The sequence below is a fragment of the Chanodichthys erythropterus genome, chromosome 1 (assembly GCF_024489055.1).
Source record: "Chanodichthys erythropterus isolate Z2021 chromosome 1, ASM2448905v1, whole genome shotgun sequence".
NCBI classification, from domain to species: domain Eukaryota; kingdom Metazoa; phylum Chordata; class Actinopteri; order Cypriniformes; family Xenocyprididae; genus Chanodichthys; species Chanodichthys erythropterus.
Genome location: NC_090221.1, coordinates 4,241,920 through 4,269,847, shown reverse-complemented (window position 1 = coordinate 4,269,847; position 27,928 = coordinate 4,241,920). Strand labels below are relative to the sequence as shown.

General features: G+C 35.9%; 2 protein-coding genes across 3 annotated transcripts; both read left to right on the top strand.

Moving 5' to 3' along the window:
- Positions 1-57: 57 nt before the first annotated feature.
- On the top strand, positions 58-4,519 carry tmem216 (transmembrane protein 216). 2 transcript variants are annotated; one of them, XR_010895143.1, is made up of 7 exons: positions 58-139; positions 921-934; positions 1,024-1,117; positions 1,579-1,671; positions 2,977-3,178; positions 3,387-3,482; positions 4,274-4,519. XR_010895143.1 is itself a non-coding variant. In XM_067385238.1 (6 exons), the coding sequence occupies exons 1-6, from the start codon at positions 58-60 to the stop codon at positions 3,400-3,402; spliced, it is 501 nt and encodes a 166-aa protein (XP_067241339.1). In that variant the 3' UTR covers positions 3,403-3,591. The 2 variants fall into 2 exon arrangements, 1 of the variants encoding a protein (XP_067241339.1); XM_067385238.1 differs by lacking the exon at positions 4,274-4,519 and having other exon boundaries at positions 3,387-3,591.
- pde6a (phosphodiesterase 6A, cGMP-specific, rod, alpha) lies at positions 4,298-26,932 on the top strand. The gene is made up of 23 exons (XM_067385225.1): positions 4,298-4,379; positions 4,478-5,397; positions 7,979-8,131; positions 8,425-8,514; positions 8,608-8,748; positions 9,922-9,996; positions 10,143-10,207; positions 11,064-11,130; positions 11,358-11,405; positions 11,493-11,642; positions 12,941-13,084; positions 13,352-13,417; positions 13,496-13,642; positions 15,782-15,889; positions 16,377-16,486; positions 19,176-19,263; positions 19,440-19,540; positions 19,901-20,008; positions 20,185-20,248; positions 20,845-20,919; positions 21,274-21,357; positions 22,600-22,768; positions 25,772-26,932. Exons 2-23 carry the CDS (start codon positions 4,921-4,923, stop codon positions 25,819-25,821), a joined length of 2,580 nt encoding a protein of 859 aa, XP_067241326.1. The 5' UTR covers positions 4,298-4,379; positions 4,478-4,920; the 3' UTR covers positions 25,822-26,932.
- The last annotated feature ends 996 nt before the right edge of the window (positions 26,933-27,928 follow it).

Sequence of the window (27,928 nt, the reverse complement as noted above, 5' to 3'; positions counted from 1 at the left end):
TTTCTGCTCTAATAAAGACATGTCTATGTGTGTCAAATACTCCCGCCTGTTTTCTTGATGCGGGTTTTGATTGGACGGATGATGCTTGTCTCCGCCCTCAGTATGCTGTTTCCATGGCGATCCAACATGGCCGCACACGGTAAGCTGGGCGCTGGTGTGGAGTTTGATTATAATAACTTGATTTTAGCTCAACGTCGTCACCATTTACCTGTGTTTTATTGTGAATAGAGTAGGTGTCATTTAATGAAACCAAATAAAACGTTTAGTGAAAGAAGAAGCGGTCAAATAATGAGCTTTTGAGTCGGATGGAGAGAAAACATCGTCTAGCTAATGTTAGCCATTCTCAACACTACTGTTGTTTTGCCATGTCACGTTTTTTAATTATAAGTTTCTTATGAATCTCAATTTCTTGTGAGCTGAACATTTAATCTAACTTATCTGCTAGCTTGTGATTGTGACATGGGTTAGTAACTTAGTTACCGCTTGTAGCACAAAAACATGGTCAAACTCGACTCGTTTTATCATTAGTGTAACGTTACATACTTTGTTTATTGAGATATGTATATATATAAAAACTTCCAAAAGCTTTGTCTTTACGTTAGTGAAACTGAGTATTGACAATAATCTAAAAATAGGTTTTGTTTAATCGTTGTTTTGTATTAAAACATGAATTTTAACCAACCTTTTAATGTTGTTACAGAATACGCACAGATTAAGTATTTTCAACATGTAATTTCAGCATAATTTCTTAAAGTTAGCCAATAACAGATCTTTAAATATTTATAGTGGTCAGATGAAGTTAATATTTGTGAGATTTAAGACAAAAACACCTTAATAGAAAAAGAGTTACAACCATCCCCAGTCCCTCCTCTTTTAGACATACATTATATTAATTAATTCAATCATTTTTACTTCTGCAGGAAGACAACCTGTTGTATCCTTTCAGGTCTTTCATCCCTTTTCTTAATTACATGTCTGTCTTTGTTTATTCTGTTTATGTTGCTTCTTAACAAAGTCTCTTAGTTGTCCTCCACACCACTGCAGATCCTGTTTCATTTGAACAGCTGGTATTTTGCAGCATTTTTCATCGCTGAGATTCTTATGTTTATCTATAAAGGTGATGTATGCAGTCATTAAAGGCTCTAAAGATTGATTGAATATATATTTATATATATATATATATATATATATATATATATATATATATATATATATATATATATATATATATATATATAATGATTAATCGCATCCAAAATAAAAGTTTGTGTTTACATAATATATGTGTGTACTGTGTATAATTATTATGTATAGGCTATATAAATACGCATATATTTATGTGTATAAGAAAAATCAGTTATATACACATCCAAATATTTCTTAAATCTATACATGAATGTGTGTGTATTTATATAGCCTATACATAATTATACACAGTACACACACATATATTATGTAAACACAAACTTTTATTTTGGATGCGATTAATCATGATTAATCTTTTGACAGCCCTAATATATATATATACACATACATGCATATACATACACACATTATTGTTTGCTCTGGCTTCTGTAGGTGTGATACTCCCTTACCCACAATCTAACCTGATATTGGATGTTGTTCTGCTGCTGCTCTTCTTGGGCCTTGAAACCCTCAGACTCTTCTATGGTTAGTATGTTGTTTAGTATAATGTGTATTCTACAGATAGCAGCTGTAGAATTGACTTATTGATTATTGATTGATTATTCCTTGATATGTACAATACATTTTTCTCTAATTAACTGATTAGAAATACACTACTGTTCAAAAGTTTGGAGAAAGGATATTAATACTTTTATTCAATAAAGATGCATTAAATTGGTCAAAAGTTACAGTAAAGATATTTGTAATATTACAATTTTTCAAATTTTTCTTTTTTTGAACTTTCTATTCATCAAAGATTCCTGAAAAAAGCATCACTGTTTCTAGATATATTAAGCAGAACAACTGTTTTCGACACAAATATATTCTTAGAAATTAAATAATTTTTAAATAATAAAAAATGTATTAATAGGGGTTATTTTGAATTGCAATATTACTGTTTTAATATATTTTTTAATCAAAATTCAGCCTTGCTGAGCATAAGAAACTTCTTTCAATAACATTTTAAAAAATCGTACCGACCCCAACCTTTTGCACGATACTGTATTTCTAATTAGTTTATTAGAGAAAAATATATTGTACAACATGCATATCAAGGCATAAATAGCCATAATTGGTTAAAATTAATAATGTAATTATTATGTCACTTTTATGTATTTATTATGTGACTATTATATTTCTTAGAATTGGAATACAATAAATTCGGTGAATCCAACAAATAAAAAGTGAATAAAAAGTAAAACTTCAGTTCAGTTCAGTTCAGTTAGTTTAAATTGATATTGTTTGACTTGATTTTGAAGACCTTGGGGTAAATGATTGCATTCTGGAAAACTAGAAAATTGTTTTTCCATTGTCCTTAAAGTAAATGTACATTTGTATAATTATAATGTAACATTTTAATGAAATACAAATAACAACAATACAGTAACAATTCATATGAAAATGTAATTTAAAAACTAATTCTTTGACTAATTTCTTGGTTGTAGTTAGACATTAGTACATGTACTTATTATATATAGTAAATAATAATAGTAAATTATGCGTAATTACAAGTAACTAATCCTAACTAATCCTCTTTTCGTTTGAAGGCCTTCAATTCAAATTTGATGTACAATTCTACATTCTATTTGCAGCATCAGTTTAAATCCAGAATTGAATCTTAAAGACATTCTCTGCTTTGCTCTGACTGGAGCACAACCCTGCTCTGGTGATGAGAGGATGATTGTCATAACACAGATTGATTACCCTGTTGGCTGTGTACTCTTTGTAATGGTGAAAGTGCATTGATCCATGTAGCAGATGAAATAATGGCATGTGAAATATGACTTTCAGGCTGGAAGGGGAACCTGTGCCAGCGCTCTCTGGCTCTGTTTGTGAGTGTTAGTGTTCTGGTGCCCTGTGCGGTGCTGAGCGTCTACTACCTGCTACTTCAGACCTTTGTTTTACGGCTTGAGGTTGTTCTCAACGCTGTGCTGCTCTGCTTTTACGGCTTTGAGCTGCTTCTGGGAATGATGACCATCTCTGTTTTTTTAAGGTGACTTTTTGTTCGTTTTTCAACATATTTATCCCATAGTATTAAAGAGACAAATACATGGAATAGATTATAGATATATGAAATTGAGAATATACAGAAACAATTTTTGGAATATAGTTCTTAAGGTATTAGGTAACTGACTTGCTTATTTAAATACAAGTACATTATTTTTTAAATACTAGATATTTATACTTTCACTCTCTTTCAGGGCCAATGTTTATTAAGTCCATCTGCTTTTTTGATGTCAGGATGAAAACACTGAAGAGAATAAGATACAGTCTCAGACTGACAGCTGTCAAAACATGTATGTTTCATAAAACAGACATTTCATATGTATACTTTTTCTAATATATATATTAAGCACCTTTATTATGTAGAACTTGAGATATAAAAGCAAATTTCAGTTCACAATTTTTTATGTAAATGTAAAGATTGCCATTATTAAATGGTAAAGTGAAACAATTGTCATCATATATTTACTACACACACACAAACACAAAATACATAAATATTGCAAATCATTTTTACGATTTAAAATAGCTGGTTTATATTTGAATATACTTTAAAATGTCATTTTATTCTCGCAAAGCTGAGCCATTACTCCATTCTTTATTTTACTTCAAATCATTCTAATATACTGATTTAGAGCTTAAAAATATTTCTTATTAGTATCAATGTTGAAAACAGTTAGGCTGTGTAATATTTTTGTGGAAACCATGATTAATTTTTTTCAGGATTTTTTTGACGAATAGAAAGTTAAAAAGAACAGCATTTATTTGAAAAATAATATGTAAATATAACAATATTCAACTATATAACCTTAAAGGGTTAGTTCTCCCAAAAATGAAAATTCTGTCATTAATTACTTCATCTTCAGAAAACAAATTAAGATATTTTTGATGAAATCCGGAGGCAATATAATCAACACTCTTAAGGTCCAGAAAGCTACTAAAGACATTGTTAAAACAGTCATGTGACCGTTGTGTGATGTGAATGTGATGAACCGACGAGAATACTTTTCATGCGCAAAAACAAAACAAAAATAACGACTTTATTCATCAATCTCCTCTCTTCCCTGTCATTATCCTTACACAGGTGATGCAGTAAGCACAATGAAGGCTTCCGTGTTTATGTCCGTATGCCGGGCCAATAATGAGTCGGCGTTCTGACATTGAACCTGGAAGAGCTGGACGTAAACAACGTATGAGAATGACACAGAAGAGAAGATATTGTTGAATAAAGTCATTTTTGTTTTGTTTTTGCGCATGAAAAGTATTCTCATCTCTCCATAACATTAAGGTTCAACCACTGCAGTCACGTCGAAAGTGTTGATTATATCACTATCTATGGACAAGTCTACTACCTCTCGGATTTGATCAAAAATATCTTAATTTTTCTTCTGAAGATGAACGAAGGTCTAACAGGTGTGGAATGACATGAGGGTGAGTAATTAATGACAGAAATTTCATTTTTGGGTGAACTAACCCTTTAAAGCTAAAGTTACTCATTTTCCAGATGTTCTTATTGTGTCAACAAATGTTTATGCGTACTGGCTGTGACTGCTGTCAGGTGAATGTCATAATCCTAATCACAGTTGGACAGGATTATGAGCGCACACAAACGCTTCTTTAAAACAATCTCCAGTAATCCCAAGTGTTTCTCCGCGTCCTGCTGCCAGGGTTCATAGGACGACTATAACACTGTATAGAAAGGTGTAATACTTCACTGACAGCTGAGATAAAATGGCTGCAGTGGACAAGGATGTGGCTGAGAAGTTTTTGGATAGTAATCCAACATTTGCCAAGGAGTATTATGACTCCAGGTTCCGGGCGCAGGTCGTCTCCGACCTCCTGTCGACCACCAAGAAAACAGAAGTGAACACGAGCGCTTACCATGAGCTGAGCTCCATCGAGGAGTGCGAGATCATTTTCGATATGGTGCGGGACATGCAGGAAAACCTGCAGATGGAGAGGGCCGTGTTTAACCTCATGCGGCATCTCTCCTTCATAATGCGAGCAGACCGCATGAGTCTCTTCATGTACCGCCAGAGGAACGGCATAGCCGAACTGGCCACGCGTCTCTTCAATGTCCATAAAGATGCCACGCTGGAGGAGTGTCTGGTGCCACCGGACAGTGAGATTGTGTACCCGCTGGACACAGGCATTGTGGGCCATGTGGCCACTGTCAAGAAGACCATCAATGTACATGATGTCACGCAGGTAAGATTATGGAGGCTTGTTTCTGCCACAGAATAAAAAATTATAAAAGTCGTTTTATCTTACAATTCTGACTTGTTGCGAGTTTATATCTCATAATTCTGACCTTTTTTTAATCAGATTTGTGACAAACTCAATTCTGTGGAGGAAAAATGTCAGATCTGTGATATATAAACTCGCAATTCATAATTATGAGGAAAAAGTCGCAATTACTTTTTTATTTTTTATTTCATGGTGGTGTGCATTTAGGAATTTAGGATAACTAGTCATGTCAAGGAAAAGATACCTAGTTAACTTATCTTGGTCCTGTGAGTTATTAAAATGAAAGTGCAATTCACATTATTACCAGTAGAGAGCAGTGCAACGCTAACATTTTATAGTCTCATTTGATTCAAAATCATTTTCATCAGACAGACCAAAATATAATGAAGCATGACTATTTATTGAGTAGAAAAAAATGTAGTTTTGTCCTACCTTTATTGAATTGAATTATGTTAAAGGCAACAGTTCAAATCAAACATTTTACTGGCATTAAAGGGAATATATATATATATATATATATATATATATATATATATATATATATATATATATATATATATATATATATAATCACTATCTCTAAAATAGGATTTTATGCTAATTATTAGTGCTCATTGCTGTTTTGGCTGATAAACTTGAGAAATGTGCTGGAGATGTTGCACAGACAGATATGTATGACTCAATGTGCTGTGCAGAGACAGCCATGAAATCTCCTTCTCTCTTTGATTATAAATTACTAACCATTTTTTCTTTGGCGCATAGTCTGCTTCTCAGACAGCAATATAGTTTCTTCTCTACAGCTCATAATTACTAAAAAAAATGTGGTTTCTCAATCTTTGACAAAGGCGATATGTGACTGAAATACAAAGTGAGTCTATTTGAAACCCTCAAGGTGGCGACAGCATCCTATCTCAGTTTAAGATGTCTGCCAGACTGCTGAGTAACCACAAATGTGCACAGATGATGTGCTGATAATTGTAATTCTTTTTGAACAAAATAAATTTGACAGTGTGTGATTTTGTACATTTTTACAATGATATGTGTCCACTGTAGCTCAGTTATTAATATGCAAGGCTAGTGCTGGTGGATTAGAGCAGGTCAGCGCTCTTCCCCAGTGTGTTATGTTACCGGGTCTGGAGGGGATAAAAGTCTTTAATCTGAGTTGAATTAGAGCGATCCTGGATTATATCTAAAGGTCAGTGCCTAACGCCATGTTCCACAAGTCAGCAGAATATCAGTGCTTACCTTGACTCTACATTTTATATTCCCATCTCTTTCTGATGTGGAACAGAATATGGAGAATTTAATGTTTCAAAGGAACCTGAAAGCAAATGAACGCTATATGAGTGTTAATTTGCTTTCAGTTATTAAAGGGTTAGTTCACCTAAAAAAAAAATTCTGTCACCCTCATGTTGTTCCACACCTGTAAGATCTTCGTTCATCTTGAGAACACAAATTAAGATATTTTTGATAAAATCTGATGGCTCAGTGAGGCCTCCATTGACAGCAAGATCATTTCCTTTTTCAATGCCCAGAAAACTACTCAAAACCTATTTAGTGATTTCACTTTAAGGTGTGTAATTATACATCTCAGCACTGAGTAATATTAATTAACATTATGTACTTAGTACAGGATTAGGGTATGGTTTAGGGTTAGTTGCATGTATTTACGCATAATTTAAAGTGTTAACAAATATTCAAATTAATTTCTTATCTATTGTTTTTGTCTTATAAATATCTAAAATTCTTCTTAAAATTTTTAGATCAAGATACAGTTACTTGAGATGAAAAATGACAAGATATTAAGTCTCAAAAAGTATCAAAATTAAGTCTTTCAAAAGTACAGCTTACAGCAAAAACAAATATCTGCCAGTATTGGTCAGAAAAATAATCTTTAATATATATATATATATATTTTCCCTTTGAATTGAGATGATTTTTTCTTGTTTTAAGCTTATGCTCACTTAATTTTGATAATTTTTTTAGAAAACGAGACTAAGTACAATCAAATTGCTTCTTAAGTAATGTTATCTTGATTTAAGAATGTGTAGATATTTTTTATTGGAAACCAAGATAAAAAATACTGAGTAAGAAAATATTTTTTTGCAGTGTAAAAATATTTGGTAGCACATTAGTTAACATGAACTAACACCGAAAAATACTTCTTAAGTATTTATTAATGTTAGGTAATGTTAATTTACAAAAGTACAAAAGTTGTATTTATTAACAATATTTAATGAAGCTGTGGTTGAACTAACAATGAACAGTCTTATTTTAATTAACTAACATTAACAAAAATTAAAAATACTGTACCAAATGTATTAATCGTTGATATTTTTATTTAATGTTAATGCATCTGTATTATTGTAGAGTGTTTTACCGTTTTTCTAGACATTGTAACTCAGCAAAAAAAATCCTCAAAACTTTTATTCAAAGCTAAATTAAATGATTTAATTGTGCTCATCAGTGATGTTTTAGCTTATCACTGATTTAACGTTGATGAATAAATTCTCACCATGAATAAATGTGCTTCACTCTCCAGGACAGCCACTTCAGTGACTTTGTAGACACCCTGACAGAGTACGAGACCAAGAATGTGCTCGCGACTCCCATTATGAACGGCAAAGACATGGTGGCTGTCATGATGGCGGTCAACAAGATTGGTGCTCCTCATTTCACTGCTCAGGATGAAGAGGTAGCATTTACTCATATCTTCCTCTGTAATAGTGGGTATAGTGCTTTGTGTTTATACTCAACAATAAGCCAGAGTCTTGAGGATGAGGATGCCAATTTGAAATGTAAACAATGCAGAAAAGATTAATTTTATGCATTGTTCTCAACACACATATTTTTAATCTCAAATCCCCAGTGAGTGTAATAAGAGGAGTTTCAATGAATATTAATACAGTAAAAGCACTTTGATTAAACTGACTTCTACAGAACAGATTAAACGCTCTATTGAAGTAAATCGAACTCTGTGTCTTGCAGACGCTGAAGAAATATCTCAACTTTGCCAATCTTGTGCTTCGAGTGTTTCACCTGAGTTACCTGCACAACTGTGAAACCAGAAGGGGACAGGTAGGATTTCTATGAGACTGAGATTTGAAATTTAAGACATTTGCCAAAAAACTGCCACCTCACTTGTCATTTTTTCTCATATCTACATTGAAGGTGTTGCTCTGGTCTGCCAGCAAAGTGTTTGAGGAGTTGACTGACATTGAGAGACAGTTCCACAAGGCCCTCTATACAGTCCGAGCTTTCCTCAACTGTGACCGCTACTCTGTGGGCCTCCTCGACATGACCAAAACTAAAGTGATGTTTATTTGTCTGGTTATAATCTTGCATGAACATTGCAGATGATTTGTAACTATTTGTAAATAGTTTGGGTCATACTTTATATTAGTTGTCTTTAACTACTATGTACTAATATATAAAATGAGTTAGGCACAATGGACTTTGGCATTTGGCTTTTTAACTTTTGACAATGGACTGCTATAGTGGTGGTTACGGGTAAAGTGAGGCACAGGTTTAGTGGTTTGGGTAGGTTTAAGGGTGGGTTAAGGTGTAAGGGAAGGGTCGATAGTGTAATTACAGCTGTAATTACATGCAGTATTAAAAAAAAAAAAAAACATAAGTACAATGTAAAAACTTCTATGTACACCTATTTTACCGATCTAAGCGCATGGTCTGAAGCACATGGCCCTGTCCGAATCCACATATGCTTGATTAATGAAAGAAAAAATGGTCGACGTGGTCCAAAAGTGTTGTACCTAGTCTCTTAATGAGTCATGGATGTGTTTTGGGAGTAACGTGCAATAAACCAATCAGAGTCTCATCTCCCATTCCCTTTAAAATCAGGTGCACTTGCACCATGGCGGATTTGTTATTTAAATTGCGGAATATAGACACCCTCAACCTGACAAGTCGTGTGTATTGCCATGATTGGTCAAATAATTACCCAATTTCATTCGTCATTACTGCAAATAGGTCATTCTGATACATGCAATGACAGTCTATTATGACATATAGACATTTTTATCTTTATGTACACAATAATCTTCTACATTGCAATCCTTTTATTTTTAATATTTAGCATGTTTGTGTGCTGCTGCGCATCCCTGTGTGTGTAACAAGCGTGTTGTGCACCTGCCTATAGATGCACATTACTAACATGCCCTTTAAATAACAAAAAAATACTGCGCTTTTGACTTTAGAGCAGGTTTTTGTTGGTCAATGGTGCAGTCTTTTTTTTAGATGCCTCAAAATATCAACACGCCAACAACGCACCTGGACACTAGCTGAAACTAGCAAAAAACAGTTGCGTCGTGCCTGGCGTCGCATTGCAGCAGGTGTATGACAGGCTACATTGTAGTTAAAGACACTTAATATAAAGTGCGACTGTAAATTGGAGTTTTTATTTGCATGTATATTTACCTGTTGATGTATACTGAAATATGTAACTTTTGTTATTTCTTTTGCCTGTAGGAGTTCTTTGATCTTTGGCCTGTCCTAATGGGAGAGGTGCCCCCGTATAGCGGACCAAAGACACCTGATGGCAGAGTGAGTGATGCACATTGCATAAATAGGAAACGTGTATTTATTTAATCATATCAGAGAAACACAAAAGTTCCCTGAATGAATCGTCATGAGTTCTTACTTGCTGTCATGTCCGTTGTGTTTAACTTACGCTATTAATTCTGCTTCAGGAAGTGATTTTCTACAAAGTGATTGATTACATATTGCATGGAAAGGAGGACATCAAAGTAATTCCGTAAGTTAATACATTTTTATTGCCTGTTAAATTTGAGTATGTGCAACCACTTGGCATTTAATTAAGCCCAGTAGCACCACATGCTTTATCATGCATCATTCTAAACTACATGCATTGTAAATGCTGTACTTTATCAACAAGAAAGGGCAAGCCTGGCTCTAGCTCCAACATGCAGGGTGGGCCAGAGTTATGGGTTTTTGCAAGGTTCAGCCAGACTGGCCCTCTTGTAGAGCCAGATCTGAGCAATAATTATTTTATTATTTTTTGAGAGAACTCATTATATTCTTAACACATACACTACCATTAAAAAAAAAATGAAATTAATACTTCTATTCAGTAAGGATGCATTAAATTGAGAAAAAGTGTCACTAAAGACATTGATAATGTTACAAAAAATTTCTATTTCAAATTGATTCTGTTCTTTTGAACAGAATTTAATCAAGTAATCCTGTAAAAATGTATTACGATTTTAACAAAACTTTTAAGCAGCAAAACTGTTTTCAACATTGATAATAATAAGAAATGTTCATCATATTAGAATGATTTCTGAAGGATCATGTGACACTGAGGACTGGTGAAAATTCAGCTTTGATCACAGGAATAAATAACATTTTGAAATATATACAAATAGAAAATGGTTATTTTAAAATGTAAAATTATTTCACAATATTATCATCATATAAATGCAGTTTTGGTGAGCATAAGAGATTTCTTTCAAAAACATTTAAAAATCTTAAAGTCTCCAATCCTTTGAACAGTTTTGGTTTCTCTAGACCACCTAGAGATTCAAAGATGGAGTTTATTAAAGGAAAGTTCTGTATTGTTCTGGTCAGATGCATATGCATTGTCGTTACAGTAACCCTCCTGCTGACCACTGGGCATTAATAAGTGGGCTTCCCACCTACGTTGCAGAGAACGGCCTGGTGAGAGTCTAGACCTCCATCCTCCTCTACTGACGCCACAGTATTCAGACAAGTTGAAAGCCATTATGGTTTATAATGCTCCTGTCATGTGCACAGCGAGGGGGAATAGAATGTGCTCCCACACTGAAATGATGGATAATTGTAATTTTGTGAACAATAATTAATCAGCAAGCAATACCCCTTCTCAGTGAGCGTGACTGCTGCTTTCCCTTCATTCTGTCTTACAGATCTGTAATATCATGAACGCTGCTCAAGACGAGTTCTTTGAGTTTCAAGTGAGCTCACCTTAGAAAGCCCTACATAATCAATTAAATAAAATGAACTGTGTTCCAAAAGCTTAAAGTTTATTTTTGTCCTGCTAGAAAGAACCTCTGGATGAATCTGGATGGACAATAAAGAATGTGCTCTCTTTGCCCATCGTGAACAAGAAAGAGGAAATTGTTGGCGTGGCCACATTCTATAACAGGAAAGATGGAAAGCCTTTTGATGAAATGGACGAAACACTAATGGAGGTATTTGAGGCCACAGTATAGACCAGTAGTGTGTCATAGCTAAATATACAGTAATGGGTGGATCAGCAGACTCTGCATTATTCATATTTATATTGTGTTTTGCCCCTTGAAAGTTTACCATGTTTTCAGTCTATTATGCTCAGGTTGGTTGGATTTACTAAATTGCTAAACCAAAGCCCTAAAGAATACAAAAAGTACTCAATGTCTCTGTTTTATCTTAGAGCTACAGTCCACAGAAATCATTTAATGGAGTTTAATCATTTTTTTTGTGGGCGTTTGGCATTTTTTGTAGTTTTCAAATTAATTTCTGTCTGATGTTTTTAATCGCCTTGTCAGATTTCAGTCAGATTCAGACTCTTGTAACTTTATCTCAATTTGAATCCAAAATGGAATGTGAATCTGAACCTGAATCTCATCCTAAATGTGAACCTGAATGAATCTAAACCCGAATCTGAAACTAAATCTCAACCTACAGTAAAAATGAACCTAATGTAAATGTGAATCTGAATGTGAATCTGAACCTGAATAAAAACGTGAATCTAAAAATGAATCTGAATGTCAACCTGTATCCCAGCATACAGTTAATGTGAATCTGAGCAGCAAATTCCCCAAAGTGAATCTAAACCTGAATCTGAACCTACAGTAAATGTCAACCTGAATGTAAATGTGAATCTAAACCTGAATGCGAATCTGAACCTGAATCTCAACCTATGGTAAATGTGAATCTAAACCTGAATCTGAACCTATGGTAAATGTGAACCTGAATATAAATGTAAATATAAACCTGAATTTGAATCTGAACCTGAATCTCAACCTAAACGTGAGTCTGAATGTAAATGTTAATCTGAACCTGAATTTCAACCTAAACGTGAGTCTGAATGTAAATGTTAATCTGAACCTGAATTTAAACCTACGGTAAATGTGAACCTGAATGTAAATGTGAATCTCAACCTGAATCTCAACCTAAACGTTAGTCTGAATGTAAATGTGAATCTCAACCTGAATTTCAACCTACGGTAAATGTGAACCTGAATGTAAATGTGAATCTGAACCTGAATTTCAACCTACGGTAAATGTGAACCTGAATGTAAATGTGAACCTAAACCTGAATGCGAATCTGAACCTGAATCCCAGCCTATGGTAAATGTGAATCTAAATCTGAATCTGAACCTACAGTAAATGTGAATCTGAATGTAAATGTGAATCTAAACCTGAATGTGAATCTGAACCTGAATCTCAACCTAAATGTGAGTCTGAATGTAAATGTGAATCTAAATCCCAATCTGTATCTATTTCAGTCACTCACTCAGTTCCTGGGCTGGTCTGTGCTGAATACAGACACTTATGACCGGATGAACAAGCTGGAAAATCGCAAGGACATCTTTCAGGACATGGTCATGTACCATGTCAAATGCAGAAAGGATGAGATTCAGAATATCTTGGTGGGTTTCTCCAACTTGACATGGATAAGTCACTAGTATGCACTAATTCAAATAAAATACAGTGCATTGGTAATGCTTGTAATAGCAGGTAGCAGGACATCCTATTTGTACAGTATGTACAAACGTAGTTTCTGTTTGATCATGTGGAGGAGCAGTGCTGTCATATATGACACTATGATTGATGGTCTGAATAAAAGGGGTTGTATAAACAGAAGAAGAATCTTTGAATATCAGAAATGTGAAACTAACAGTGTTTTTTTTGTTCAGAACACACGCGAGGTGTACGATAAAGAGCCTGATGAATGTGACGAGGACGAGCTGGAGGATATTCTGGTACACAAAAATCATACTTGGTATAAAGTCTTATAGCTGTTTTATAGCTGTGTGTCTTCATGCTGTTGTTCTCTACAGTGTGAAACGCTGCCAGACTCAGAGGACTCCGAGATCTTTGAGTTTCACTTCTGCGACTTTGAGTTCACTGAGCTGGACCTAGTGAAGTGTGGCATCAAGATGTACTATGAGCTGGGTGTGGTAGACAAGTTCCATATTCCACGTGAGGTGAGTGATGGTGCCAGGTAACCTATTAAAGATAGAATAACCTCCAGCTGTCTTAAATCCCCAAAGGTAAAATGTTTCACAAATTGATTGGGTTGTTTCAAATATTAAATATTGCAACATAACACTAGCTATATATTAGTATTACTACAGATGTGCACAAGTATTTTAGCATTACTGAAGTCTGTCATTTTTTTATTTTATTTTATTTTTTTAAGAAAAACAAATAAGTTAAAAAAATATTTGAGAACATCTTAGAATTTTTTCAAGAATTGTACATATCAGAATTTATCACTCTAAAAATTCTTGGTTAAAAACAACCCAACTTGGGGTAAATATGGACAAACCCAGCAGGTCTCTGGTCTCTCTGGTCTGGTCAAGTTTCAGCTTAAAATACCCCACAAATGTGCCCCTATTTGGGGGTGAGCAAAAACATGCCTTTTACTATATTACTATATTGCTGGCTAAAAAAATAAATCCAAAATTGGTTGAAAAAAATGGCTGGGTGAAAACAACCCAATCCCTGGGTTTGTCCATATTTAACCCAGCATTTTTTAGAGTGATCTTTAGAAATTTCTTAAACCATTTTATCAATTGCTAAACAAGATATTCATGTCCACAACACATATGGTACAGGGCGAGACATGCACCAAAGTTTAATATTAAAAGTTATCGTCATAAGTTAAGTGAACACAATGCAGCAATTCACTTGACATTTTGACCAGACATTGATATTAACTTACAAAATACACACAGATAAAGAATCATAATACTACAATCCATAAAACAAGTTATATTTAATAACGTGCAATGACACTAGAAACTAAGAAAAAGCAGGACACCAAGGCAAGGCAAGTAATTTTACCAGGTTAGAAAAAGGCTTGCCCACATCTGAGTGCAAGTGTACATACATCTCATGATGGGCAGTGGCAAAGAACTCTCCCGAGACCTTCAGAACAAGATTGTTGCGCTACATAACAATGTCACTCCTAAATGTTCCTGTAAACACCATTGGAGCCATTATTTGCAAGGGAAGTCACTCCACCATCAACCAGCCATGCACAGGAGCTCCTCACAGGATTTCTGATCAGGCATTCACAAGGTTAGTGAGAAGTGTAGCCCAAGAGCCAAGGAGCACTCAGAAAGAGCTCCAGAAAGACTTGGAGGCAGCAGGTACAGCTGTCACAGAGAAAACAATAGGCAGTGCACTCCACCACCACGATCCATGCACACTCACCCCGGAAGACTCCATTATTGAAGAAAAGGCATGCTGAAGCTAATTTGAAGTGTGCTATACAACATTTGGAAATGCCTGTGAATTACTGGGAGAATATGGTCAGACTCAATAAAAATCTAACTTTTGGACAATAATACTACATGTTCTGACAAGAAATGGCTCTGCACATGACCCTAAAAATACCACACCAACAGTGAAGTTTGGAGGTGGACATCAAGTATAGAGCTGTTTCTCTTCTCATGGTACTGGCAGAATCCATATTATTGAAGGGAAGATGAATGGAGCCATGTACTGAGAAATTCTTGAGATGAATCTGTTGCCATCCAGCAGGATGATGAGGATGAGGGTGGACCTTCCAGCAGGACAGCGATCCAAAACATACTACAGAGGAGACTCTGAATTGATTCCAGAGGAAGAAAATAAAGTTGTTTGTGGAAGGAACTGAAGATCAAGATACACAAGTGGGAATATTCAAGATTTAAAGACGGTCTGTTTAGAAGAATGGACCAAAATCCCACCTGAGCACTGTGAGCGATTGATTTGTTCATTCAGGAAGCGTCTTGAAGCTGTCATTGCAAACTTGCAAGGCTTTTCCAACGAGTATTAAATACAATTTCATTTAGCGTGTTCAATACTTTTTTCCTGTGCTATTTAACTTAATTACATATAACTTTATGGATTGTAATATTATGATTTGTTTATCTGTGTGGATATCTTGAGTTTATACCAATATCTATTAAGTTATCTATAACTGTTGAATAAAAAAAATCAATACTTATTTTACTAACTATTGCTGCGAAGTTGTTAAAGATACTGAGTTGTCTTTAAGATACTTTATTGCACATTGTAAATACAGTATTTCCAGTGCCTTGTAAGACTGAAAGCTGACATTGCTTTATCTCTAGACCTTGGTGCGCTTTGTGTACTCAGTCAGTAAAGGTTACAGGAAGATCACCTACCACAACTGGAGGCATGGCTTCAACGTTGGCCAGACCATGTTTACACTCCTCATGGTAAGAAAAATCTCATCTCAGTCCCCCTAAAATCTGTGCTGGTTCATCCTGCTCAATAAAAACTAGTGAAACCCATGAATACATGTGCTTTTGTAACTAAGCATTTGATAAATTTGCCCCTCTGTTTGGTGGGTGCTAGAGTCATGGGCCTTTTTTAGGCAATATGTTTAATGATACGGCTCACTTCCAACACATATCCTCTCAAATGGCTGACAGCCCCATCTAATTAATCATCCAAGTGTAAACCTGCTCCTGGTTAAGTCATGTGCAATCACAGTGAGCTGGCCGTACGTCAGGAGGGATGGAGTGTTGGAGCGCTGGAAGAAACGCAGGCCAGGCTGTTAATGAGCCTTTCTCAGCACTACTCCCATGCTTCACTGAGCCTAATGAGCCCTCGCTAGTCAGCCTTTTGCTCTACAAGAGTAGGGGGTGTGTCTTAAGGAGGCTCCGCCTTCATGCCTATTAAACCGGTTCTCATGTTTCTCAGACAGGTGACCTGAAGCGTTACTATACAGACCTGGAGACGATGGCGATGGTGACCGCTGGGCTCTGTCATGATATTGACCACCGCGGAACTAACAATCTCTACCAGATGAAGTATGTACTCATTACTGTTAGCGTACCACTGCTCTTATCAAAGAAAAATGGGTATGTGTAACAATATTCAGAAATACTGTTTGAAGACTTACTCTCTTTTAAATCACCTATTTTTTGAGGGAAAATCATGGATCACACAGTTATCAATGCAGGATAAGACATGACTACATTTTAAAAAGCCTTTTAACATCTTCTGCTAGACAGGAGTTCAAAACCTGACCTGATACGTTTTTTTTAATTAACTAAGCAAAATTTTAACTTTGAGAGGTACTGATTAACAATTTAATTGTGTGCAAAAGAGCAGCTTTAACATTTTGATGAAAACATGTTTTGTACTCCATGGGGGAAAAACGTGACGTGTTTGAAACGTAATGAGATTTTGTAGAGGATGACAGCTTTTTAAAGTAAATTATCACACCTACAACAATCATGTAATTCAGTGGTGAAAGATACGTTTTTGAATGCAATAAAAATGAGCAATATCACACTCGTAGCCATGCAATGTGGCTATATATCGGCACAGCTGTGTTTCGGCTTTAGATAATAACAGTGTGCTGATATACAGCCACATCACACGGTTACTAGTGTGATATTGGGTTTATACAACAGTTCGACGGCACAACCCTCTTTTGTGAGGAACTACTTCCTTCTGCCACAGATTCAGATCTCAAGTTGACAGTTTAGCAGTTGAGCCCAAGCCTTCGTTACTAATTCTAAAACGCACATTAGAACTTAGTAAGAAAGGAACGCTGAGTCGCTTCATTGAAACACATTGTAATATATAGATTATCATAGATCACCTGAGCGAGTGCATTACCTGCATCTAGCTGATATTCTTCAGGTCAATCTTATATTCCTAATCACAAAATCAATTTGAATGTTCACTGATGAAAGCGAGATCTTTGTCTTTGTCCTTTTAACATTTAAGACATTCCCATGACAGCGCTAGATGTTTAAAGTAAAAACAACATCCTTGTTCCTTGTTTCAGTCCATTTCAATATAAAAGTCTTTGCAACTGAGGCTGCATTTACACTACAAGTCTTAATGCACAGATCCGATCTTTTGACCATATCCCACCTCAATAATAAAGCTGTGAATTTTTAGTTTGAGTTCATACAGGCATGTCTGCTTCATAATACAACATAAAAGCTAACTTTTAGTAAGCAAATGTATCGCCCTCGCCATGTGGTGGCTTGGATTTCCAAGGGGAATTGGATATGCGTGTTTTGACATAGGCCGTATGTCCAGAGATCGGATATGTATCTGATTTATAACCACATTTGGAAGTGGCTCAGATCAGATGCGAAAAATTCGGATCTCATGCGGATTTTTGTGTTTACACGTGTGCAGCAAATTCCAATCTGTGTCAGATGTGAGCAAAAAATCTGATTTTGTGTGCCAGTGTAAATTCAGCCTGAATGACTCACTAATAAAGTCTTTCCTGCCATCTAATGGCGTATTAATGTAACTTTCACTGAAGTTGAAGTCACTAACGGACTCTTTTGTCAATACCAAAAAATATGGCATGTTATTTATATATTATTTATTGAACAACAATATTTAAATAAACAACAATAGCCATTATAACAGTATACGTAAAATAGGAAATAAACACAAGCAAACTGTTCAGTCAAGCGAACAAAAAGAGCACTCTAGTAAGTACAGGATTTAATTTCAGTGTAAATATAAAGTTATAAAACTTAATATAGCCCTTAAGCCAAATCTATTAGCTCTGGAAAAAGTAATAGATTAATAAAACCAAAGATTGCCTGTTCGATATACCCAAAATGAATTATACCTCATGTTTAAACACTATCTACATAAGAGCCAGCGGCAAATTCCCAAATCACTGGCCATGATGAAGCTGTTCTCTGTGGGTACATGAGCACTGGTGACCTGGATCTCCAAAAGCGTCTAAACAAATTTTCAAACGGCCGCTATGTTTAAATATAAATCGCTTATCTGAGGTCTAAACAACAATATTCTTGCCTAAAAAACTGTTAAAACTACATTCCGTTACAAAATAACAGTAGTATCTATAAAAAAATGGTTTGCTTGTCCGCCATGACACTTGCTGTGAGAATGCTGACAGCGGAGTAATTCAAATGGTGAAAAGGTTCCCGTTGCGATACCTGTAGAATATCGCATGGCTGGAAAGAGCTCTTAGCCAATCAGATTTGAGAACCAGAAAGAACTGTTGTATAAATGGATTTAATCATCTTAAATTTTGCAAACTGCATTATGTTTATTTACATTTAGGGCTGCAACGATTAATCGCGATTAATCGTTTGCAAAATAAAAGTATGTGTTTACGTAATATATATGTGTGTGTTCTGTGTATAATAATTATTTATATATAAATACACACACATTCATGTATATATTTAAGAAAAATGTTATATTTATATATAAAATATTTATGTTTATATGTAATATAAAATATATATAAATATATATATTTATAATACATGCATATATTTCTAAACTTTATACCTGTATGTGTGTGTGTATTTATATATACATCATTATTATACACAGAACACATACATATATATTACGTAAACACAGACTTTTATTTTGCAAACGATTAATCGCGATTAATCGTTGCAGCCCTATTTACATTCAATTTTATTGAAAGTCTGTGACCTCCTGGGTTTTAAAAATCATTTTCTGTGATGATTTTGACAGGTCTGGCAATCCACTGGCAAAGCTGCATGGTTCCTCCATTCTCGAGAGGCACCATCTGGACTTTGGAAAAACTCTTCTTAGAGATGAGGTAATGCTGAAAATTAATTACATTTCTAGGTATTTTTTTTAGAAGGCTTCAGCCATCATTACAATTTTGAACTCTACAGACCATTGAGAATGTGCTTTTAGTTGATAAGCCCCATAAATAACTGGCTCCTCACTCACAGCCAGCAGTTTCTTCACTGAAATAATTTGTTTTCCAAGGCCTTAAATATCTACCAGAATCTGAACCGAAGACAGCACGAATTGGTCATCCATTTGATGGACATAGCTATCATCGCAACAGACTTGGCCTTGTATTTCAAGTAAGAAATGTATTTTCAGCCCTGTGAAATATACTTTGTGAATTATTTATTCAGAGTTAAGGCCTGTTCACACCGAGGACTAGAGCTATAACTATAACAATAAAAAAAAAAATCGTTCTAAATATAAAAGAATAGCCACACCACGACTACAACGATAATGGCACTGAGAAACAATATTGTTGGGATTGATTTTCAGAACTTTTTTAACGCTTAGAGTTAACAGAACAATATTGTGCGTTTGTGTGGATATTAATATAGTTATCATTATAGTTATCGTCCTTGGTGTGAACGGGTCTTTGCAGTTAGAGGCTGTCAGAGCTGCGTGATTAACATGAATTTAATCATGATGCACGCCCACAGGAAAAGGACCATGTTTCAGAAGATTGTGGATCAATCCAAGACCTACGAGAGCTGGGACGCTTGGACCAAATACATGATGATAGAAACAACTCGGAAAGAGATTGTCATGTAAGTGCTGTGAGAAAGTTACTTGTTAAAAACCTAATATCACTCATAATATCTGTTCGGCAAATAAGCTGATTTATATACTTGCAAAAGAAAATACGCAGCAGCTTGAATTTGGTGCCATTTAGGGTTCATAAATATGAATTCACAACGTGGTATTTTGGTTTTCCTCACCGCAGGGCTATGATGATGACTGCCTGTGATTTGTCAGCCATTGCCAAGCCGTGGGAGATTCAGAGCAAGGTTAGATATTCCTAATGCATAATGCAATGTCACATGCAAGGCCTGATACTGCAGCGATGTATTCAAACATGTAGGGCAGCCAAGGGTGTGACTGCATAGGAAAATGAAATCGCTGGGCTCTCAGCCGGCATAATGAGTCTGAAACCCCATTCATATGGTAATGTATCCATGGATGGGTTGTTTACATTCATTGTTTAACACTCATTATTATATGCATTTCACAGCAGACAGCGCTGTAGATCATCTCACATGCATGAGATTATATTGAGCTGGACATCGTGCATTTTTTTAAAAATGAATATTGCTTCTTTTCTATGTTTTTTTGGTAATGATATTATTATATTCATGAAGTAAATCCAAGAACAATGATGATAGAGCCAGATTTCATAGTTGCAAATGGAACATGTGCCAGGTCTGTCTCAGTGGAGATTGTTTTGGAGCTATTTCTGCTTCTTGTTTAAGTCATTAATGGTCTCTAATGCACAGTTAATATATTTAACACATAAAATCCATATTTGCTTCTCTCCAAATGCATCTATAATGACCATAAATCTAAGTTTAATGTTGACGGTGGCTACTTGCGTTCTGTCCTCCAGGTGGCGCTGTCTGTTGCTGCTGAATTCTGGGAGCAGGGTGACCTGGAGAGGACAGTGCTGGAGCAGCAGCCCATTGTGAGAGAGCGCCTGGAATGAAGGGGTGGGAGGTGTTGGGAGGGGGCCTGAGAGAAAAGGAATAAGAATGAAAAGTTCCCATGGGTCAAGTCGTGATGTACTGCCTATTATGCGGTGCAGTGAATCAGAAAGAGCGGTCACAATGGCCCAGTCAAACAGACCGCTCCCAAACTCCCCATTTTCTTTAGCTGTGATTGGAAATGCAGGAATATAATGTCAACTTTTGAAAAAGTGCCACTGAACTTTCTACTTTAGTCGAATGGCTCTTCTCCACCGCTGTGTATAAAGTTTGCCTCAATAGTTTGTGGGGTTTCATTTTGGTACAGAATTAAGCACATGCTGTTTCACTTACAGCCCATGATGGACCGGAACAAAGCGGATGATCTTCCCAAACTGCAGTGTGGTTTTATCGATTTCGTCTGTGCTTTCGTTTACAAGGTGAGGTCCTCCATTTCGATTAGTAAACAAAACGACATATGGGAATTCATTGATCTACACTTCTAAATGTTCACAGGATCCAGATGAGAGTCCATCAGGAAAGCAGATACATAATCATCAGCATAAATGCCCAGTGATGGTCTTGATCAGATGTCTGTATACTTGACTTTTATTGACTGAGTGTGAACGTCACAATGCAGGCCTGCTGGAAGTAGAGAATGTGAAGTAAAGAGTCACAGAAGTAGGGACAGGGGAAAGTGCTTTACATATGAATCGTGATTATATTTTCTACCGATTCAAATCCTTTACAAATTTCAATGTTAGTTAATAACGTAATGTTGTTGGCACAAAAAAGTGGTGTGCAATATCTATCAATACTTTTTTAACAATGTGTCTCACACATTACAAAAATCAAACAAAAATACGTCTTGACAGTGAATGTTTTCACTGTGTGATTTTGTAGCTTATTTGAATTCAGTTTGAATGCCAATGAAAATAGTTCCAGACAAAGCCACAGCAGCACCGGTGCACGTCTTTGAGCAGCACACAGCAGGATTTTGTTACTGAATCAATCTATTTTTGAACATTATTTGAGTGAATGATTCAATGACTCACTCATTAAGACAGGGATGTGCTGCCACCTACTGTCTGTTTTGGTTTCATATTTAAAGTATCATTTAATTTCTGTCTATTTACACTAGTGCAAAAAGCATCCCTTGTTGGCAAACACTAATTACACTAGCTCCGCCCACCAATGTCTGGTTGGGCCTCTCAAGTTTTAAAAAAGATGTGTAGAATTCAATATCTTCAGTGGTGCAGCGGTAGCGAGTAAGGTTTGCAGACCTGGCTTTTAATGCGATCGACACGGGTTCGAATCCACCTTTTGCCGAGCTTGCATTTATTTTCAATAAAAAAAAAAATTATGTTCTAAAAGTGGAAATAAACTGCGTAAGAGAGTTTAATAATATTAAAAGTGTTTATTGGGTAAGGTTAAGGGAAGGTGTAGGCAGGGTTTTTATTCTCCCAATAAGGCAGTATCCATTTAATTTAAACTTATAAATAAACTTTGCCTGTGTTAGAAAATTCTGTCAATGGCCGGGAAAAAGTTAATATGTTTAGAAAAAAAAAAAAATCTGAGAACGCTATCAAATGATATAATCCAGACCAGACACAGAAGACAAAAAGAACATTTCTACCCACCTCCAATACTCCCCCTTTACTCATGCCCCATCGCTCTTGCAGGAGTTCTCTCGCTTCCATGTGCAGATCACGCCCATGCTAGAGCGTCTGCTGAACAACAGGAAAGAGTGGAACGCTTTAAAGGAAATACATGAGGCCAAGCTAGCAATGCTGGAAGAGGCCAAAAAAGCTAAAGAGGAAGCAAATTCTACGGCATCAGCTGCCAAACAAGGTAAATAGTGTCTCACAGTTTCTTAAAGGGTTAGTTCACCCAAAAATGAAGATTATGTCATTAATGACTCACCCTCATGTCATTCCAAACCCGTAAGACCTCCGTTCATCTTCAGAACACAGTTTAAGATATTTTAGATTTAGTCCGAGAGCTCTCTGTCCCTCCATTGAAAATGTAGGTACGGTATACTGTCCATGTCCAGAAAGGTAATAAAAACACCATCAAAGTAGTCCATGTGACATCAGTGGGTCAGTTAGAAGTTTTTGAAGCATCAAAAATACATTTTGGTCCAAAAATAACAAAAACTACGACTTTATTCAGCATTGTCTTCTCTTCCGGAATCCTTTCCATTGAATTGATTCCATTGAACTGATTCCTCCATCCTTTCATCTGTCGGTGTTGGTAATGCACTTTTACGTCACCGTGGTTGTTTTTGGCGATTAGGACATCCGCGACATGTACACTTACGCACCATTTTAAAAAATATAGCAATACCAAAATACAAACAATGTAGAAAAGCTTGAATACAGCGTGCGTCTCCCTCAGACTGTAAACGAAGCTCGGGCGCACCGGATAACACGTCAGCAGCGTCTTACATCAGTCGTGAACCACACTCCGGAGCAGAAGAGGGCGGTAATGCACCAATAAGCTGGGTGCCAACCGCCGTAAAACAGGAAAGAAGAAGAAGAAGCGGAGTCGTGAACGCGGATTGACAACCAGTGCCCAAGGAAGTCGACCGGAAGTTGAAGTCGGCCGCGTGCTGCCATCTTGTAGCAGAACTTCACTTGCGTTAGCATCCCCATTGACTCCCATTCATTTTGGCGTCACTTTGACAGCGAATAACTTTACGTCTGAGGCGTTTAAAGAATCCATTTGTCCATTATTTATTTCCAAAGATACACGACAATGTATAAAGGGCTCCATTACCTTCGATGTTACATTATGGCCCCGTAGAAACAGTTTTTGTAAAAATAAGCTAACGATTGCGTCATAACCACTCGACTCTCTGTCGCACCGTAGAGAAATTACCGTACAGACAGGAGGAGAAGCTCGCAGACAATCGGGGAGATTATCTTAATATGGCGTACTGGCGTTACATTTTAAAATACTATACAAAATAATTAATCAGAATACTTACTCCTGCTCACTCACACCAAAGAACTCCCCGCTCAAGCTCGCCGTCTCTGCAAGATTAACGATGGCAGTTTGCACGCACAGCTACTAGAAGATTTACATCTGTCAGACAGGTTGCGGACGTCATCAAGCTTAGTGTGAGTCTGCGCGTCAGAAACGGATGTACTAAAAATCGCTAAAAATGGGCTTCACTTGACTCAATTGAGTTCCAATGGGGTCGCTGTGTCCATTTCTTTTACTATCTATGTTGACAACAGACCCGGAAGAGAATACAATGCTGAATAAAGTCGTAGTTTTTGTTATTTTTGGACCAAAATGTATTTTCGATGCTTCAAAATGTCGTGGATGTCCTAATCGCCAAAAACAACCACGGCGACGTAAAAGTGCATTACCAACACCGACAGATGAAAGGATGGAGGAATCAGTTCAATGGAATCAATTCAATGGAAAGGATTCTGGAAGAGAAGACAATGCTGAATAAAGTCGTAGTTTTTGTTATTTTTGGACCAAAATGTATTTTTGATGCTTCAACAAATTCTAACTAACCCACTGATGTCACATGGACTACTTTGATGATGTTTTTATTATCTTTCTGGACATGGACAGTCTACCGTACATACATTTTCAATGGAGGGACAGAAAGCTCTCGGACTAAATCTAAAATATCTTAAACTGTGTTCTGAAGATGAACGGAGGTCTTACGGGTTTGGAACGACATGAGGGTGAGTCATTAATGACATAATTTTCATTTTTGGGTGAACTAACCCTTTAAGTGTCATATTAACTACTCCTTTTTGCTCATTTACATGTTGTTTCTAACAGGTATTATTTTGTTCCTTCTGTGGAACCCAAAAGAAGATTTTTTAAAGAATGTTTACACTGATCTTGTACATAAAGCGAGCGCAAGTCCATAAATCTACTGCGGAATACAAGATTTTGAATAATGACTTAAATTATAGTGTTTTTTCCTCGCAAAGCTATCATATGTCCTAATGGACTACTTTTTTGGTGTTTTTTTTTTTTTTTTTTTTTTTTGCTTTCAATGTAGGGAAAAAAGCAACATGAACATTCTTCCAAATTTCTCCTTTTGTGCTACACAGAACAAAACTTTATATGGGTTTGAAACAACATAAGGGTAACACTTTATTTTACGGCCTTTTAACTAGTTGCTTATTAACATGCATATTACTTGAATATTGGCTGTTTATTAGCACTTATAAAGCACATCTTAATGCCTTATTCTGCATGATCATATTCTGCATTCTTAATCCTACCCAATACCTAAACTTAACAACTAACTTACTAACAATTAATTATCAATAAATTAGGAGTTTATTGAAGGAAAAGTCATAGTTAATAGTGAATGTTCCCATTTTCGTTTAAAAAATGGTAAATATGGTTTTATAAAGTCTTCGCTTCACCCAAAAATGATCCCATGATTTACTCACCCTCAAGCCATCCTAGGTGTATATGACTATCTTCTTTCTGATGAACACAGAGTTATATTTAACAATATCCGGGCTCTTCCAAGCTTTATAATGGGAGTGAATGACGCTCATCAGCCCCAAAATGCATCACTTCACTTTATTAACCCCCTGGAGCCGTATGCATTACTTTTATGATGGATGGATGCACTTTTTTGGGCTTCCAAATACAACGCCCCATTCAATCCCATTATAAAGCTTGGAAGAGCCAGGATATATATTTAATGTAACTCCATTTGTGTTCGTCTGAAAGTCATATACACTTAGGATGGCTTGAGGGTGAGTAAATCATGGGATAATTTCTTTTTTGAGAGAACTATGCTTTAAGGATTCATTTTTACAAACAACTGACTAAATACAATGTCTACATTCTCTTTCCTCACAGAAAGCGGAGCCCAATCCTCATCTCAGTCCAAGACCTGTGCAATTTCCTAGACGTCAAACTGCAGAAAAACAAACAATAAGAATGTATGTCAATGTACCCATCATTTGGGCCACTTTTATTATTTCTCTCTGCAGAAAGTCCTTTGGCAAATATTTACACTAGTCTTGAGCTTAAAGGTAAAGAAAACCCTTTAGTGCAGATAAAAGACTATTGCAACATTTCCCACACCAGGTTAATGTCATCAACAGTTTTTTTTAAAGCTAGAATTATGAAACTTTAGTGAATATTTGCTGAAACTGTACAGAATAGAATTTGTGCATACTAAATAACATGTAAAAGAGAGTAGTGTGAATACACTTGGAAAGGCTGCATTATTTTTTTTAATTAATATGTATATGTAGAAATGTATAAATAAAAGATCAAATGAGGAATTGTTGAACCGAGCCTAGTTCTTTTAAAGCTTTGTAACTCTGTTGCTGTGCAAAATAAGACTTCTGCCCCTAGGATGCAGTATGCTCGGTTGCACTTGTGTGTGTGTGCTAGTACTAACTGTCCCACTGGGACATACGTAACAGTCTTACAAAAGCATTGGATAACACCTAGGGGGTGTTGGCCTAATTGACTGCGAAGGATGAGAGCCGATTGGCAGGACAGAAAATAGAGGCAGACACGATGCTAGCATTTACGTCATGCCACATACGCAGTCACTGCACGTCAACGACTATGATGTCACGTCTTCTGCTACATTTACCTCACTCCCACAGCAAAGAGGTGGAGTCAAGAAAATCTGCAACCACTGCAAAAGCCAAAATAAGCTCTGACGTGACCGCAGATACACATGCTTTTTCAGATGAATGTGCTGCATCCTCATATACACACACACACACACACACACACAATGCCGTAGGGAATGATTATTCTGACATCTGAATCACAAATCAGCAGAGCGTCAAATTGCCACCAGCTCTCCAAATGGCTGCTTTAACAGTGGTCTCATTCAGCATGTTCTGCTACATGCCCGCAGTGAAAGGAACCGCCACGATTAGCTTCCCAATCTAAAATTCTAGGCAGTCTGCATGGATACAGCACAGAATGCCATTTGCTATTGGCTGCCATTTCAATGCAGTAACCAATCAGACTGTTTCCAGCTGAGCTGGTCTGTATTTGCAATGCATAATGTCATTTGGAACATGGAGGGGGAAAAAAAGTGACAGTCTTAAAGCAAGTGCTGTTTTTTTTTTTTTTGGTTAAAATCCTCCCTCAAGTTGCACTAGTGTTGATTTCTGCATCATTCAATGGCTTAAATAGCAATGCAGTACATGAATGAATTACAAAGTTGAATGTTGTTCATTATGGATTTTATTTTTTTGGAGGCAAAACAATGAATATATGTACTTTTTTTTTTTTTTTACAGTATATGAGGATCAGTTTCTACAGTTTAATAATGTAAACAATCTCGGAAGAGAAATGTGTTCAGTTTAAAAGGAAGCCATCATATTTTTTAAAACTATTTACATGAATTAAAATATAATTTATGACATCAAATAATTCCACTATATAGATTTGATCTAGGAAACTAGATTTTAACAATTTAAAAATACTGAAATGCTTTTGTCTCCACATTCTCAAGATGTATGAAAATCACACAATACCGAGAGAAAAAAAGAAAGAAAAAAAGTTGAAAATAAAACCAACACCATTTCAAGACATCCAAACCAATATAAATAAAAAAAAAACTCAAAATGAAACAAATATGTAAAAATATAAAATCTTGCTAGCAGTATTTACCAAAAACTACGTTAAAAAAGGAAAATCATAGCGAATTTGATAGTCATTAGATGTAAATAATCATTAAAAACAATACAATGAAAAAAATATATGCCCTTTGACTCAAAATTTTGTTTCCACAAAAGACAAGGTCTTGAAGCAGCAAAGTAATGCGACATGGATGTGTGATTCGTTAACCGATGCTCCGGCACCGTAATGACGAAAACGCTAGATTCACTTCTTGATAAAAATGACCCAAGGTTTAACACAGACAGTATAAACTTTCCCCAAATATAATCAAGGCTGATTCAATTGGAAAATTCTCTCCAATCTTGCAAGAGCATGTACTTTGTGAACAACAAATTGCAGGGCCACGGATGTAGTGAATTA

Excerpts from the sequence above, each read along its gene's own strand:
- pde6a (XM_067385225.1), top strand. The coding sequence starts at position 4,921 with ATGGCTGCAGTGGACAAGGATGTGGCTGAGAAGTTTTTGGATAGTAAT. Across the intron at positions 8,749-9,921 it reads TCGACATGACCAAAACTAAA|GAGTTCTTTGATCTTTGGCC; the intron begins GTGATGTTTATT and ends TTTTGCCTGTAG. Across the intron at positions 20,009-20,184 it reads ACTCGGAAAGAGATTGTCAT|GGCTATGATGATGACTGCCT; the intron begins GTAAGTGCTGTG and ends TCCTCACCGCAG.
- tmem216 (XM_067385238.1), top strand. The coding sequence starts at position 58 with ATGCGGGTTTTGATTGGACGGATGATGCTTGTCTCCGCCCTCAGTATG. Across the intron at positions 1,118-1,578 it reads TCTTATGTTTATCTATAAAG|GTGTGATACTCCCTTACCCA; the intron begins GTGATGTATGCA and ends TGGCTTCTGTAG. Across the intron at positions 1,672-2,976 it reads AACCCTCAGACTCTTCTATG|GCTGGAAGGGGAACCTGTGC; the intron begins GTTAGTATGTTG and ends TATGACTTTCAG.